The sequence below is a fragment of the Ahaetulla prasina genome, chromosome 2 (assembly GCF_028640845.1).
Source record: "Ahaetulla prasina isolate Xishuangbanna chromosome 2, ASM2864084v1, whole genome shotgun sequence".
NCBI lineage: Eukaryota > Metazoa > Chordata > Lepidosauria > Squamata > Colubridae > Ahaetulla > Ahaetulla prasina.
Window position 1 is genome coordinate 209006279 of NC_080540.1, and position 18401 is coordinate 209024679.

The following is an 18401-nucleotide window of genomic DNA, read 5'->3' on the forward strand; positions in this document are numbered from 1 at the left end:
GCATTATAAGGGTGAATAAAATTCAAATAACATTAGATTATCTTGTATTGAGTGAGGATTTGGGAGCTTTTTAAAACTAAGTCCATAGATAATAATTGACTATAACAACCAGTATAATAAAATATATGCATATGTATATGTATATGCATATGTAAATATATGTCGCATTTCTACACTGCCCTTTTTCACTAAAGTGACTCTGGGTGGTTTACAGTAAAAAAAACATACCATAGTATAAAAACATAAATAAAAGCAAAGTTAAAACAGAGTTAAAAACAAAATCTAAAAACTGAGATATGTCAGAATATTTGTGACTGGGAAGACATGGTAACAAGGTCAGTCAATGAATAGGCATAGCAACTAAATCAGCCAGTTGGGAGCTGAGACAGACTGGAGCCAGGGTGTGTCTTAGTCTGCAGCTTCCGATTCTGTACAAAGAGAAAGGAAACTGAAACCTCTGTGTGTGTGTGTGTGTGTGTGTGTGTGTGTGTGTGTGAGAGAGAGAGAGAGAGAGAGAGAGAGAACTTGCCTGCTGATCTGCTCTGCTGAATGAAACTGTTCTCTGCTGTTGGTATTGTATATATATGGACATATATAACCAAAGACCTATATATATATATATATATATATATATATATGTAGGTCTTTGGTTATAGATAGATATATAGATAGATAGATAGATAGATAGATAGATAGATAGATAGATAGATAGATAGATAGATAGATAGATAGATAGATATAGATATAGATATAGATATAGATATAGATATAGATATAGATATAGATATAGATATATAATTTGTTTTCTGAGGTTTTGCAGGTGTTTGTATGTAGGTCTTTGGTTATTGGTTTCTCCGCGTAAAATTGGAAGTGTCTTGGCGGCGTTTGATGAAGTCTCATTCATCATCTTCAGCTTCAGCTGTGTTCTGGGAGCATCCCAGACACACACACACATATATATATATGGACATATATAACCAAAGACCTATATATATATGTAGGTCTTTGGTTATAGATAGATATATATATATGGACATATATAACCAAAGACCTATATATATATACACACACATATATATATAGATAGATATATATATATATATATATATATATATATACACACACATATACAATATTATACACACACACACACACACACACACACACACATATATATATATATAACATATGGACTACAAATCTTGATCAAGGCAAAACAATAGTGTTGTGTCTTGCCCGCTCTCACAGCAGCCGGGGCCTTCTTATCTGCTCCCGAACACGGAGGAATGTATGCCTCCCGGCCCCAGTCCTTGCTCCATGCCCAGACAAGCTGAAGAGGAGGGGGCACCTCCCGGTTCCAGCCCTGGCTCCATGCCCAAGCAGGCTGCAGAGGAGGAAGCACCCCCCGGCCCCAGCCCTGGCTCCATGCCCAGGCAAACGGAGCAGCTAGACCCCTCCCCCTCCTCCACAGCATGTGAGCCTGAGGAAAGTTTATTTCCAACAGCTGCTGATTGGAGTGACCCTCGCATCAGAAGACTGGATAGGCGGAGGCAACAGAAGGAAGGGAGGGGCAGGCCTTAATGAGTGCTGAGTCACGGAGCCACACCCCATGTCCTATATAAAGGATCTGCTTTCTGGCAGTCTCTGAGTCAGGCAAAGTCGAACTTATCTTGCTGAAGTCACTTTCTGGTCTCCTGCCTGCTCTGAGGACTTTGCTAGGACTTTGGGCAGAGCTGCAGAGGCAAGCCTGATTCGGATTTCCCTGACCCGGCCGTCAGCGGAGGAGTGGGACACGACAAATAGATGCAATATACATAGACTTCTGTAAAGCTTTTGACTCAGTGGTACATGACAAACTTCTCCTAAAATTAAAATCCTACGGGATCGCCGGACCGCTCCACAATTGGATAACAGTGTTCCTGTCAAACAGACAACAAGTGGTCAAAATAGGCAGTGCCCTATCAAAACCTGTTCCTGTCAATAGCGGTGTTTCCCAAGACAGTGTTCTTGGACCAACTCTCTTCATATTATACAGTAATGATCTCTGTGACCATATTAAAAGTAATTGTGTTCTCTTTGCTAACGATGTCAAACTATTTAACACTACCAATAATACAGCTACTCTTCAAAAAGACCTTGACTTTGTGTCAGAATGGTCTAAAACCTAGCAACTCCAAATCTCAACCAGCAAATGCTCTGTCTTACACATTGGAAAAAAGAATCCAAACACTAAATACAAACTTGATGGACATTACCTTACAGATGACCACCCCCACCCAATCAAAGACCTTGGAGTCTTCATATCCAATGACCTAAGTGCCAAAGCCAACTGCAACTACATCGCAAAAAAGGCATTAAGAGTTGTTAACCTAATCTTACGTAGCTTCTTCTCCAGAAACACTACACTACTAACCAGAGCTTATAAAACATTTGCTATTCAATACTTGAATACAGCTCACCTGTCTGGAACCCATACCACATTTCAGACATCAATACAATTGAACATGTCCAGAAATATTTTATAAGAAAAGTTCTCCACTCCTCTGAATATAACAAAATACCTTATACCACCAGACTTGAAATCTTGGGTTTAGAAAACTTAGAACTGTGCCGCCTTCGACAGGACCTGTGTTTAACTCATAAAATCATCTATTGCAAAGTCTTTCCTGTTGAGGATTACTTCAGCTTCAATCACAACAATGCAAGAGCAAACAATAGATTTAAACTTAATGTTAACCGCTTCAATCTTGATTGCAGAAAATATGACTTCAGTAACAGAGTTATTAATGCTTGGAACACACTACCAGACTCTGTGGTATCTACTCAAAATCCCCAAAGCTTTAATCAAAAACTGTCTACTATTGACCTCACCCCAAGGTGAGGTCCTAAGAGGTCTGTAAGGGGCGTGCATAAGAGCACAAACATGCCTACCGTTCCTGTCCTATTGTTTCCTTTCATTATATCCAATTAATATAGTTATTTCATACTTATACTCATATATATGCTTATATACTATATAGTTACTTCATGCTTATGCTTATATATACTGTTGTGACTAAATAAATAAATAAATATAACTCTGACAAGATATTAAAAAGTTACAAAGGCAGAGAGAGCATTCTCATAATCACCAAATACCCCCAGGGTTGCATATCCCTCAACTTCCATGCCAATCGGCAAAACCAAGTCTTGACACTTTTTGGAAGGCCAGAAAAATGAGCTGGTCTCACTTTTGGGGGTAGTGTTCCAGTGGGCGGGTATGACATCAGAGAAGGCTTTGTTCCTGGATCCCACCAGTTGAAATTCTTTCATCAAATTATTTTTCACCAAATAATGATTGTGAGTTATTTGAATTACAGACTTTTGGCTCGAAGAATTCTTTCATTATTTTGCAAATTAAATTTACATATTAAGACCTTATGTTAAGGTAGACTCAAACTTCAGATGTGGTAGAAGCCCAGATGTAGAATTATAATCCATAAATACCAGTCTCTAGGCTGACTGAATTCAGGATCAGAAACAAAACAAAACAAAAACATGTAACATTTTAACCATCACAGTAAGAGCAGACTCAAGCTGCAGAGATGCCAAAGTAGTAAGATTTTTTTTTTTGCTTTCATACAGGTTTTCCTGTGTTTATGTTATTTTAATATCAAATGTGATTAGAATGCATTGTATTTTTTGAAAAGAAAGCTACACAATCTAAGAGTCTTGGGGACGCATTAAGCCTTTTCTTTTACCCCCTTAAAATAGGGCTTGGCTATATGGATGGCACCTGATGCTAGCTCAATCCTCTTTCGTCAGGTCACATCAAATTTCACAAGATTTAAAACTTACAAAATTTCAGCAATCCTACTCCAGAATCCAATATGGGAATGGTAGAAATCTCACAGGGTACCTGTAAGATACACCAGCCTTGGGAGCCCTGGATTCCTTCATATCCAAGCAAAAATTATTAATCATGTAAATAGTGATGGCAATTGAAACAAGGGGCATCTTGAAGTTCAACCTATCCCACCATAGAGGACTCAAACACAGGTACATGTCTGGCACTGGCTTCAAAGCTCAATTATGCATTAAGTTGAATCCCTATGATTTCCAGTTCAAGCTTCCTATAACTAGGAATGATTTCTGACTTATAGCCATAGTAGCAATTGAAAAAAAGCATAAATTTGATTTGAATTCTATTTGAGAAGGTGGCAACTTTAATTGTGTATTGGTATAGCTCTGGACAGCACCAGAGAAAGAAACCATGTGTGCTCTACCTCTTATAAGTTTTTCCCTTTATATGAGAATCCATTTATCACTTTTCAATAACAAAAACATAAGCGAAAAAGAAATTCTTTTCTGCTTAAAATTAAAGCCATATATTTTGCAAGAAGTTTTCAAAGACCCGACTGTTGTGACCAAGTAGGTAGTGATAAACTCAGTCCATGAAAAAAGAAAAAACTTTATTCGAACATCTGAGAATTACTTCATTCCCAGCGTTGTTCAACTCAGATTAAAACAAATGCCTCCCAACACAAATTCTTTAGTTCTCTGGCAAACCTTGGTCCAATTAGGCAAACTGCCAAAGGCCTTTCCTGGCAAATGTTCAAAAGTCACAAAAATAAAGACGTAGATAAAGCAGAGGATGAAGCAGAGGACGCAGCTACAAACGTTGTTTTCCGGCAAAGCTCAAATGCTGGTCTGTTTTAAGCCTTGTGGGAGGGGCCAATCATCTCTTGGCCCTACTCCCAAGTTGTCCTTTTTGCTTGAGCTGCTCTTGCCTTCTGACAGCTCTTCTGATGCATGCATTAGGAACAGGCTCCTCCTGTTCCTCTGCCTCACTACTATCAGTCTCTGGAGGCTCTGGAGTCCGCACCTCACTTCCCAATGGCCCTGGCCCCACCTCAGCCTCATCGCTGTCTGACTCCATTGCCAGCTCTGTAGGCTGCTGACGGACCATAACACCGACATGCATTCTTTCCCTTTGTTTTTTTTTTTTAAATTGCAATTGATTAACTAAAAGACCTTAATAAGACCCTGGAGAACCAGTTTGATATAGTGGTTAAAGCATTAGGGTAGAAACTGGAGACTCTTTGTGAGTTCCAGTCCCATCTTAGGCATGAACCTATCTGGGTGACTTGACTGAACAAGAAGGTTATAGCAAGCCACCTCTGAAATCTTAACAAGAAAACTGCAGAGACTAGTCCAAGCAGTTGCCAGGAGTTGGCACTGAGCCAAAGGTGTGTGTGTGTGTGTGTGTGTGTGTGAGTGCCCGTGCGCGTACACCACTAATCCATAATGTAAATGGCAAAATATATATAGTTAAATACGAGGCAGAAATCTAGGACAAAACATGTTTTGGTTTGTTACTGTATAACGTCTGGAATTTAATAATCCCCCCCCAAAAAGGAAATGATCAAGGAGTTGAACCTTACGAAAAGTCTCCAAATATTACATAGTTTCCTTTTAATGTCAGGACATACATTACAAGTAGTTCTCATTTAATGATCACAATTGGGACTTGCAAGTCTGTTGATAAGTGAAACAGTCATTAAGTGAAACCATGAATATGCTGCTACACATTAACTTCAGTTTCATATTCAATTATAATTATTATCACCAAGCCACATATTTCCTTATACTTATGCATCTGAATATTTTTCCTACGTGAAGAACTTTATTGGCTGATAAATTTCAATATTACTTGCAACCCATTTTTCTAATTTATCAAGCTTGTTTTAAATTTTATATTTGTCTTCTATGGTATTCGTTTTTCTGGCAAATATTTTGCCACATAAATTTGTTAAGCATTCTTTCCATGTCTTCATTCACGTCATTAATATAAATGTTAAAAGTGGAGGACCAAGGATCTCAAGGCACCCAAATCTCTCTCTCCAATATGAGGAACAAATTGAGCTATCTTTAAGTAATCCATCCCTTTCTTATCTAGATTGCTAATCAACATACCGTGCAGCATTTTGACATTCGCTTTACTGAAATCAAGATATATTTCCCTCTATTTTATCCCCACGTCCTTTTGATGTAGGCAAAGCTCAGAGGCAGATTAATTGGCTCCAATGAACTTTATGACTTAATTGCAAAGCTTATGCATATACAATTTCATCTCACAAACTCCCCCCTTAAAATAGATTATCAGCATGCACCAATCTATATTGCAGGGTTTCATGCAATTGAGCATAAAAAGCAAATAGACGTGCGATTGCAACAGTAGACTGGGATTCATTTCACTTGATTTTTTTTGCAATAAATATTAACCACTTCAGGTCCTACCAAAATTGCCATCATAACAAGATTCCTCTTTGTATTTTATTTGCTACTGGGTATTGATACAGATAGCAATTGGTATAGTGTTCTCCAGAGCAGGGTCCTCTTTTTACCATTATGGATGCTCCAGAGGGGATGGTGGGAATTACAGGTACCATATTTTTCCGTCTATAAGATGCTCCCATGTTTTAGGTAGAGTAAGAAAGCACGCTACAAGTCATCACTGTGCAGAAGCCATCTTATTAGAGAGTGAGTAATACAAGAACAGGAAATGCATCATAGGAACAATAGAGATGAAACCTAGAGTGCCAATGTGATACAGGAAACAACTACAATAGAGAGGAATGATAGAGCTGTATATAAGGTAGAGGCTCGTCCGGCAGAGCTGGAAGAAGGGTATGGGCCACGCCTTCTCCTCTCAGCCTCCGGTGTATAAGACACCCTTCCATTTTCAAGTAAATATTTTAAAGAAAAAGTAGCATCTTATACATGGAAAAATACAGCAATCCTTGACTTATAACAGTTTATTTAGTTTATTTATTCAAAGTTACAAGTGACTTTTCAGTTACAACACTGAAAACAGTGACTTATGACCATTTTTCACACTTATGACCGTTGTAGCTTCCTCATGGTCATGTGATGTACATTTTGAATACTTACAACTGGTTCATATTTATGATGGTTACCCAGGGATCATGCAACCCTTTTTTTTTTTTTTTTTTGCAACCTGACAAGCAGTCAATGGAGAAGCCAGATTCACTTAACAACTGTGTTGCTAATTTAACAACTGCAGTGATCCACTTCACAAATGTAGCAAGAAAAGTCATAAAATGGGACAAAACTCGCTTAACAAATTTCTCACTTAGCAATATAAATTCGGGGGTCAATTGTGGTCATAAATTGAGGACCACCTGTATAATCTCTTCACCCTAGAACCGTGATGGCGAACCTATGGCATGTGTGCCACAGGTGGGAGCAGAAGTCGGCAAATGGCCTCTGGAGGGCCTCTGGGAGGGTGGGGAAGGCCATTTTCACCCCCACCCCACCCCAGGATCCTAGAAAGGCTCTGGAGGCTGAGGAGAGCAAAAAATAGGCCTTCCAATCCCACCAGAAATTGGCAAATGGGCCATTTCCGGCATCTGGGGGTGGGGAAGGCCATTTTTGCCTTCCCTAAGCTCCTAGAAAGGCTCTAGAGCCTGGGGAGAGAGAAAAATGGGCCTACCGGGCCCACTGGGCCATCGCGTGCCAGGAGTGGGGAGGGGAGCAGGGGAGGTTGAGCGCTCATGTATGGGGTGTATAGAATTATGGGTGTGGGCACACATGCGCGCAACCCCTTACCACCCCCACAAACCCCACTCCTGGCATGTGATGGCAAAAAGGTTAGCCATCACTGCCCTAGAAAAAGGTGCTCTAAAAATAGCCAAACATTTGGAAAAAAATAATCATAGGTCTGAAAAAATTAAAAACAGAGAACCGAGCCATATTTTATCAGTGCGATTGCAGAGGGGAGAAAAAAAATCAAGATAATTTGTGATTCCACATGGAAAGGTTGTATTTCCTAAATATCCAGCATGTTTTTCAAGCGAATTGCAATGAATCACAGCCGCTGAAGGGAACATGTTCCGATTTACAAACCACAATGAATACACGCAGGGGGGAAAATTGCCTTAGATCGCCATAATGGGCTGGCCATAATAGACTCTGCAAAACAAATGCCATGAGAAAACATTGCTGCTGCCTCTACTTAGTGTTCTAGCTAACTTTTCTGTGGGAAAAGATAAGCACTTTGTTGCTGACCTTTAAAGAAATTCTTCCCCACTCCAATGAAATCTCACTATGCCTGTCGTTACTCACCAGAAGACGTCACCGAATTTATTCATCTCTTGTGGCAGCCATAAAACTCTGAAAGGGCTGAAACACAATTCTAATTCCGCCCCCCCCCCTTGCTAAGGCTGTGCAAAGTCTGGAACATGGGTAGCTCTAGGGACACACAGAGCAGCAGCAAGAAACAAAAAGGAGAGATCAGTGTGTTACAAAAGGATCCCAAGGTTGGCACACATACAAAGGAAAATGCCTTAATTCCTAAAAAATCCCCCAAAACAGCCACTGAAGACCCTTGCATGCTCAGAAACAGAGAGATTAGATATACAAAGACTACATGCAGTAACTGCCCTATGTCTCTGGTTTAGACTTGCCCATCTCATTAAATCATAAATTGGCTGGTTTGATTTTGACTTAGTATACAACATGAGCCACCCGGTTGTGGTTTATTCAATAAACTCTGGTTAAGTCATGGCCCTTTTCTTTCTTCAGTCTTCTTCCTCTCTAGCTTCCTCTGAAATTACACAAAAGAAATAGTGGATATATAAAGGAAATCCTCTTACTGTCTGGATAGTTCGTTTTCTACTTCACACTGAAATTCTTTGTATGTCCCTGGGGATGGAATGAGAGCAGCCAACTGAAATCAGTGAACAAAATCTAAGATGTCTACCGAACTCCCCCACCCTGCAAAATGCCAAAAGATAGTAAACAAACCCAAAATAAAACAGTGACTGCTGGGTTTTTTTCTTCCACAGTTTAAAGCGAAATGTTTTAAAGAGGAACTGTGGAGGATCTAATGCTTCTGTCAAAATATGAAAGCAGTGTTATGCCATGAACTCCATCTCTTTTGTAGATGTTACATAAACAAAAAAGACAAAAAAAATTTCATTGGAGGGAACTACAGTATCCTAATTTCCCCTGCAGACCTTCTGCTGCTAATGAAGATTCTATAGGAAATACAATTCAATGCTCTGCATGTGACTGTAATGGGCAGGTGCCATTATGGACTATCTGTACGGAAAGGGGAAAGGGGAAAGGGGAAAGGGGAAAGGTAAGGTAAGGTAAGGTAAGGAAAGGAAAGGTTTCTAGATTTTACACTTTAAACTACAGGGGAGTTTCACAACTGTAACATTGTCCATAGGAAAACAACAACAATAACCCTTCCATGGCTAACTTGCATATCAGCGAAAAGGTTCAGCTGGAACCCATCTTCAGAATAGAGTTTTCCTTACAAACATGTTTATTCATACAATCCTCTCAGCAAATGTTCTACAAATTTACTGCCTAGGGAAGAACCTTACTCAGGGTGGCCCTCTTGATTTAGATGTTAGAAGGCCATCATTTAATCTGTCCAGAAAAACCAATCCAGCCTCTTCAGACAGGTTTCCTTTTGTGAGCTCCCCTGCTGGATTAATTCACATCCAGACTGTCTTGCGTGACTGTTTCAGGCATCCTACCTGACATCATCATAATGCACTTTCTAGTACGCTACTCTAGTTTTAATTATCCTTCCAAATTGCCTAGTTTTCCTCCAGTGTGCTGTAAATCGAGCTGTCAAGAACTGTTTCTTTTGTGCTTGCAGAACACTTCTACAGGAAATGTATGTGTGTCAAAAGGAGCCAGCTAGGATGATAATTTCAGAGCTTTTGAACATGAGTAAGCTTTCGAGCTTTGACAATTCTCACCCCCCCACACACACATCATTTTTATCTTGCTTTTCTATCATCAATGACAATGGGCATCATTTAGAATAATTTGTGTGGTCCCATTACTACAGTGCATTTATGAGTAGCAGGCAGGGATTTACAAGCTGGTGTAGGGGATGCCTTTCTTTAACAACTCTAGTACAGGTATGGATTTACAAGCTGATACAGGGGACCTTTCTTTAATAACTCCAGTAGTTCACTCATCGCAAGACAGTCAGTTCCAATTACTGTTGGGAAATGTTTTCCGGTGTCAACTGAAATCTATTACTTTGTTATTTAAATCCCTTCTGACTTGCCTCTGTACTGGAACAATTCTGAATGATTCTTCACCATCTGCTACATCAGCATTTTAGAAACTTGAAGAGTATCATGGCACCCTGCCGTTTTCTTTTCTCCCAAGTTAAATATCCTGGGATACCAGTTTGATAGAGTAGCTAAGGCACCAGGCTATAAACCAGGAGACCATGAGTTCATCCCGCCTTAGTCACAAAGCAGCTGGATACTTTTGGACCAGTCCCCCTCTCTCAATCCTAGGAAATAGCCAAGGGTCACTCAGAGTCACTTGATAGTGTGACAGGCAGCATATAAATTTAATAAATAATTGCCAAAATCTTGCCAAGATAACTGCAGTCTAGACAATCAACAGAAATCACCACACAAACAACCCAGTGCCTTCTACCATTCCTCATACAGTTGTGCTTCAATCCAGGGGTGGGTTCTACTTACCTTTATTACCGGTTCGCATCATGTATGCGCGCTCTCCTACGCATGCGCAGAAGAGTTTTGATGATGTTTGGGTCAGTGGGTGGAGTCTCCCGCCAGTTTTACTACCGGTTCTATAGAACCGGTCCGAACCGGGGGGGCAATCCACCACTGCTTCAATCCCTTTATCATAATGGTTGCTCTCCTATGGACATGCTCTGGTTTGTTCATGTCCTTCCTAAAATATGGTTAATTTACAGAATTACAGAATATAGATAACGGTGTTGGGAGTGACCATGGAGATGTTCTACTCCAACCCCCTGCTCAAGCAGAAGATTATATTCCATCACAAGAAACTCACTTGACACACTCGCACCTGAAGCCCCTATAAACAGAAAAACACTGACACTGACATCCTCTAAACTCCACTGAAGATATTACCTAGACTGGTAACGAAATGCTTGGAAACCAAGCCACAAGCTCGGAGAACAACCATCACCCCATACCATTTCAGACAAGCGGCTGTCCAATCTCTTCTCAAAAGAATTGGAAGGAGTATCTTAGATGTGGTCATAATGCAGAACATTAAGAGGAACCACTAAGGTTTTGTTCTCTAAACAGGCTAGAGAGTAAGAAATGCTGAACTTCGGTGTATTTTACGTCCAAAACATTAAAAAAAAAGATCAAATTAATGATTTTTCTAGCACTCTATATATACTCTATATATTAGAATTTAAGTTGAAAAATTAAAGGCCAGGCTAATGCAGTAAGATACAGTGAAACAAACAGAACCTATTATGTAAAACGTAATTGTTATATTACCTCAAAATCTAATGAAAGAGCCAAGCATTGGTGCTTTCTTTATTCAAATATCAACTATGGATATTAATCACAGTCCACATTTATGATAATTACAAGATTTACCAGTACCCTTGAACCACAAAATTTAACATGCAGTCTTTATGCTTAAATACAGTTGTAGCTGTGATTAATAGTTCCTGAGGACAGGAAATTGTGTTCCCTCTCAGATTGTGTTTATTTCTCTCTGATTATGTAAGAAAGTGAATGTTTGAGTACCTAGACCTTTAGCCTGATCCCAGGAGGGAATTTATAGTTAAATATTTTATCACAGATTTCTGAAACAACTCCAGTTTCTGAGCTTTTCAGCAATCAGTTTGATCAATGCCTGAGTAGTGTTTTAATTAGACCTCAGCTTCACCTCTTTGTTCCATGTTAATAGGAAGAAGCTATTCTAATTAAGGATTAAAATGCTGATGTACTTTTCTGCTGTTATAGGTATTTCATGGTTCTTCTCTATTACTAGAAATCTAAAATTCTGACTAGTATGGTCCAAATTCTTGCAGCGAATTGGCTAATATTCAGCTTGAGCTGAAGCTGACATAGAAATGATTTATCTCACTTTATCCCTATTAACAATGCTTCAGTGAGTTTTAAAGGTAGAGAGTGAACCTGAAGCTCCAGTCATGTGGCACAAAGCTCCAGCAGCTCCAGGAAACCTCAATTGTCCCAGCCCAGTCCCAGCTATAATCGCCCTCACCACCTCTTACGCTGAAGCCTCTGCCTTGCTGTGCGAGGCAGATGCTGGCCCCGTGGGACCATCTTCTGCAGATCTGACAAAGAAACCACACAATCTGGGGAAGAAAGCCTTGTGCAGCCAGCAGTTGCCTTGTAAAAGCTCACAGCAGCCATGCTTGGTCAACAGCGGGAGCCAAGGAGACAGTGATGGTCAGCTAGGGTGGCAGGGTCACAGAGTGCAGGAAGCAAAAAGAGTATAGATATGGGGAGATAGGATGGTAGATTTGAAGCACCCTGGAGGTCATAAGTGCAGGCACGCTGGCAAACATCCAAATTTTGATCATGTGACTACAGATGTGCTGCAACAGGCATATCTTAGGGACCACTCTAAAGCGCAAGCTTGTCATATTATGCAAGTTGCAAGTCTCTTAGTTGGAGAAATGCAATATTTAAATCCCTTTATGCAATGCAGTCAAGGAAAAGGCAATATATGCAAGATTAAAAAAAATATGATAGCAAAACCAAAAACATTAGAAACTCTGCTTGTAAGAGAGGAGAAAAGAGAGAGGGAAGTGGAGGGGAGGGGAGGAGAGGAGAAGAAAAGAGAGAAGGAAAGGAAAGCAGAAGGGAGAAGGGAGAAGGGAAGGGAGGGAAGGAGAAGGAAAGAGATGGACTGTCGTTGTAAAATGGAAAATGTGATGTATTATAAAGGAAAATGTATAATAATATTTTTTAAAAAAACTCTACTTGTACCATGTTTTCCCGAAAATAAGACAGGGTCTTATTTTCTTTTGAACCCAAAATATGGCCTTAACCTTATTATCAGGGGTCTTATTATTTTTGAGGTACAGGAGAACCTTGGCACATGGCAGGGGGAATGGTGCCGGAGCGCTGACCAGCTGCTTTGCCGGTGCTCCTCAGGCCGCTGCCTCCAACAATTGTAGCAGCTTTTTCGTTGCTTCCCGTGCAAGGGAAAGCTCCCGGAGGCGAGGCAGGGGGGAACATGCCCCACACATACCTGCCATCCACGCGGAACAGCCTCGTGGAGGACGCTCCCGCAAACCCTAGCTCGTGTGCCACTTCTTTTAGTGGCAGCCACAAAAAGAGTGGCCACAAAAAAACTCTTGCCAGCTCTAGCCCTGTCGACCTGGGACTGGGGAGAAGGGGACTGGTGTCGGAACTCCTAGCAGTGGTCGGTGCAGGCTCTCTGCGCAGCCATGAAGCAGGATTGGCGTGGCTGGTTCTTGCCTGCAGCATTGCCGGTGAGGATCAGGTCAAAGCCACTGCTGCTGAATTCGGTGAGCTGGACGCACCGCTGCTATTCGGGAGAAGAAGATAAAGAGTAGGCGCTGCAAGAGAACCCATTTCTCACGTTTTTCTCCTCCCGGGCGGCGGTAGCGCATTCAGCTCCCTGAATCTGGCTTGCCAATCTCAGCCAGCGAGGAAAGTGGCAGGTGGGGAGGGTTGGGGTCGCGGAGAAGCGAGACGCATGGAGCGAGACAGGGCTTCCCTTGCTGTCTGTTCTCCCCCTCTTGCTGGGCATGGCAGGAGCTGGAACTCAGGTAAGACACACATCTCACTTTTCTGTTGTGTCTTACCTGACTTCCAGTTCCTGCCATGCCCAACAAGTGGGGGAGAAGAGAGAAGTCCCCCTCCCCCCAGTCCCAGGTCGACAGGGCTATGGCTGGGAAGAATTTTTTGGCGGCCGCTCCTTGCAGCCACCATTAAGAGAAGGGCCGTGCAAGCTAGGGTTTGCGGGAGCAGCCTCCACGAAGCCGTTCCATGTGGATGGCAGGTGTGTGTAGGGCCCGTGCAGCATGTTCCCCCTCCCTTTCTCCCCCTCTCCAGCCTCGCCTCCTCACATCGTGTTGTTTGCACGGCAGTTGCACATGCGTCTAAGTATTTGGGGGGAGGTATTTTGGGGGGAGTAGCTTATTTTAACACATGCACTCGAAAGCCCAATTGGGCTTATTATCTGGACAGGTCCTCGTTTCGGGGAAACATGGAAGTCTGAAAAGATATAGACCAACCACAGATTCTGATAATTGGCTATTTATTTTGTAATACTACTTCTAGAATCAACAGACGGTTGAGGGGAGGAAAAGAAACCTTTTGGGACATAAGGAGACAACAGCTGTTATCTCCAGAAATGAAACCAACCAGCAGAATAAAAGAGGCAACTGAGCAGACTGCCTCTGGGGACAATAGGAGCAGGGACAGTCTTCTGCCAGAAAGAGAAATTGGAAATTGCTCTGAATTGAACAAACAACCTTGATTTCATATTCAAAGTTACCGTTTATTTGGGAGCATTACAAAAAACTTGGGTGAAGCTGAAAGCATTAAATCTACTGGAAGAGGCTTTGGGCAGGCAAGAACTGGATTCCTACTTACACGTGCTTAAAACAAAAAATACAAATGTGGTATTTATAGGTGGCTTCACCATTTCATATCAAAAAGCCACGATTTACTGGTGCCTAAGAGGTTAGGTACACCCCTAGAGTGGGGTATTTTTTTTTTTAACAATCTATTTAAATTGCTTAGCCTTTTCCATCACAGACATATAACAGGAAGGCAAAGAAATGGATATGTTTAAGTGCCCATTTAAGCATTTTTAAGCACTTGCAGGACTTTAAAAGAAAAAAAAGTAGACTCATTTGATGAATGGATAAAGGAGCTAAACTATCGATTGAACCAATGTTGTATGAGTTAGATCTGATGTTCATAATACTGCAAAAAGCAGGGATAAGATAAGCTGAGAACATATTGGAGGACAAAGAAATGAATGTAACTTCTATTTTCTTTAAAAAAATATTTTCATTCATACAATTTTGCAAGTTAAGTTTGCATCCCCCAGGAAGAATGGATATGCTGCATAAACTTTAATGGGGATGGAGTGAAAATGTGAAATCCCAGCTTTGGCTGTTATAAAGAAGCAGAGTGGAAGAAATATAATCTGCTTATGCAGCAAAGGATTCTCAGTATATTTTAACAAAAGGCATGAAATCAGAATGTATGCCCTCTTGCAGACATTTCTGCAGCTCCAATAGATTTTCGCTTCCAAAAAGAAAAAGAAAAAAGAATCAGCCATCTTCTGGATGCCATGCTATCTTATCCAATTTAGTCATTTCAGACAAATAGATAAAAATCAACTTTATATTGTGAATCTAATTTTCTGACCACCTCTATCCTGCAGAGTGGCTCATATCGAAGTAGTTATGTACTAATAAATAAATAAGTAAATGAATATTTTAAAAGCTTATGGGTTCCAATTCCAGGAAGACAAGATAAATCAAATCAAATCTTTATTACAGTCACAGACCAGCATAAAAACAAGAAATAAGGTGAATGTTTGAGCTAATCTCTTTTTTTCTCTTTAGTAAGATTCACATAAGTTTATTTATTTGTAAAAATTTATAGGTCACCTTAATCTGTTTTGGCTCTAGATGGCAATTACAATTTGTAATTATGAAATTACAATTAACATGCATAATACAAATTAACAACATAATACAAAATATAGAAATGATCATAATCCATAAAAATACCATTTAAAAGAAGAATTCCATGCAGGTTAATATGGTTAGCATTGAAGCCCTGGTGGTATTTTCTCATCAGAACCAATTTATCATGAGTTCACCCTAATTTCTCATATAAGTAGTTAAAAAAATATACTGTACACCTATTGTCTGTCAAATCTTTGTTTCCTATTACAAGTTGTTGAAAAGCTCACCTCAACAAAGATGAAACATGGGATGATAGAGTAACTTCGTTGTGTATTGTCTCCCAAAGCCATTTCTCATCACACCCCTCAAGGTTAGGGTCCAAAGCTGTTCGAGGCTGATTAAAAAGAAAGCGGAGGGGAAAAAATCAACAAAGTTATCAGACATTAAATTCTAATATGTAAAATGGGAGAAAGTAAGAGAGCGGGAAAGATAGATTTTTTTAAAAAAGTGATTTTACTTTGCGTTTTTGTTAAACTGTCTTAACATCAAACACAGAATCATTTCTTTTTCAAATGTAGTTTTTGTTTTTCCCTGAACAAAATGTAGCTGAGCACAGTAAGTAAAGCCAACTTGTTTTTGTATCCCCCATATTCTACTGACCCGCACTGCTTTACTGTAGCTGGCCTTGCAAAGATCAGGCCTCTGGTGGCTCAACAGATTAATGCAGTCTGTTATTAACAGCAGCTTGCTTGCAATTACTGCAGGTTCAAGTCCCACCAGGCCCAAGGTTGACTCAGCCTTCCATCCTTTATAAGGTAGGTAAAATGAGGACCCAGATTGTTGGGGGGCAATAAGTTGACTTTGTATATAATATACAAATGGATGAAGACTATTGCTTGACATAGTGTAAGCCGCCCTGAGTCTTCGGAGAAGGGCAGGATATAAATGCAAATTTTTTAAAAAACGTTATCTTTGCCTTAAGAGGCAAACAGCATCAATTTTGTGACTAGGGGTTTGGATCTTTAAATAAGCCAGTGCAGATAAAACATTCCTCATGAATTCATTAGCCAAACTCCCGTCTTGTCCAACTTGCTCAGGGTTCACCTCTGACAAGCTCATGAACTACAAAGAATGTGACGGAGGCTACTGTTTAATACTTGGATGTGGGAGAAAGAGAGCAGCAGAATTCCTACAAAGTTGGGGAATGTGAACCAGGAAGACCAAGCTTAAATCTTTTATTTCCTCAGGGAGGGGAAGCAGGAGCACAAGAGGTTAACCAGTCAAAAGGAAAGAAAAGGGAAATTCTAATAAGCTGAGACAGGTGGAAGGTTAATGTCAAGCAAATTTCTTTTCCGCCTTAGGCCAGAATGAAGCATCAGAGGGAACGCATACCGGTGGCTGTGGCAAAAACCAACACTTAATTCACATTTCCTCCATATAAAAATGCACCAGTGAAAGTAAAAAAAAAAAGTGTGAGCTCCAGTTTTTCCATTTCCTTTTCCCCAAAGCAGCCACCAATGAAGAAGAGAAGAAAGGTAGAACATAAACCGGAGGTCATAACAATAGTAATAGATGTTCCTGAATTTAAGGCTCACCCACTTTGGGAAAGGGCCAAAGGGCGTAATGGTGGCCCTTCACAGTCTTCTAAACTACAAAGATGCACAGGCTTGCCATATTTCAGAATGTGCTGGCAACTGCTATAATGGTCTGCTGCGCAACCCAGCTTCCGTGTATTCTCATGAGAAAAAGCAAGAGAGCAGGTGGGCAGATTTAATTTTGTCAATATAGTTTCTGATAGATCCCAGTGCTACAGTGTATTTGGCTTAGAAGACAATAACCAGCTCTTTGAAGTGGACATAAAAGCCTACTGGTAAGTCAGTGTAGCAACTTGAAATCAATGTTATTCTGCAGAATCAATTCGGACTGTAAGCCCTCTGGTCACCACCTCCTGCCCCACAGTTGTAGCTTCTGAGTCATCTCCAAAGGCAGCCTTCCAAAGAGTGTGTTACAGTACTCCAGCTACATGGTGATCAAGGTTTTTTTTTTAATCCAGATAGGGTTGTAACTAGTAAATCTGTTGGAGACGAATGACGGCCACATCATCCATCCTTAAGCAAGAACTGTGAGTCCAGGAAAACCTCCACTGCATGGAGCATCTCACGGTGTGTGTGTGTGCAATCCAATTAACAGTAATGATAAGAACTGAAGTCACTGAATTGTCCAGCTGTTTATTGACCACCAACCATTAAATGCTTGTCTTTTATTTCCCTGAATGGCTAACAGCATATTTAGAGAGTAAAACAATGGGTTTATAATAATAAAATCAGCAATCCAAAAAAAGGACTAATAAATGAGAAAAACCCATCAATTCAGCCTTTCCAAAGGGAAAAAAAAGGCCCTTAAGGTAGTTTATAAAAATTACAATAAATGGGCTGTTTATTGTACCATCAGCAAGACAAGTCAATTAACATTAAGAATGATTAAAACAACAATATCACAATTAACAAAGTAGCTAGCAGCAGCAAACATGTTATTTTGTTGGTCTCCACAGAACAAAAATTAACAACTAGACTAGGAAATGATCTGTGAATTATCCCAAAACAAAGAGTTCCATTTCATATGGAAGATACAATTACTGGAATAGTCTTGCTCCTTTATAGTTATTACATTTCAAGAACCCCAGCACAAATATCGAATCATGAATTCTTTGTTACTAAAGCGCTTTGGTTATCAATGGGACCTACCTCCAACATTTGTAACCCTAATTATTTTAAGGGATTTTCTAATAGAATAACTTACTCTTATATGAAGCAAGGAAGCTGCTCTTGGCTTCTATTCATATCTTCAGTGTAAAGATGTGTGCATGTGTGTTATTATATATAAATTATGGTATTTATACCACTGTTAATATCAATTAGCA

General features: G+C 40.2%; 1 protein-coding gene across 1 annotated transcript in view; it reads right to left on the reverse strand.

Annotated features, from left to right (window-relative positions):
• Positions 1-18401, reverse strand: part of PLPPR1 (phospholipid phosphatase related 1) — a 156862-nt gene that overhangs the window by 57654 nt on the left and 80807 nt on the right. Inside the window, exon 2 of the mRNA XM_058171791.1 lies at positions 15769-15875. Within this exon, the coding sequence (XP_058027774.1) occupies positions 15769-15831 (63 nt within the window). The 5' untranslated portion in view covers positions 15832-15875. The remainder of the gene's footprint in view (positions 1-15768; positions 15876-18401) is intronic.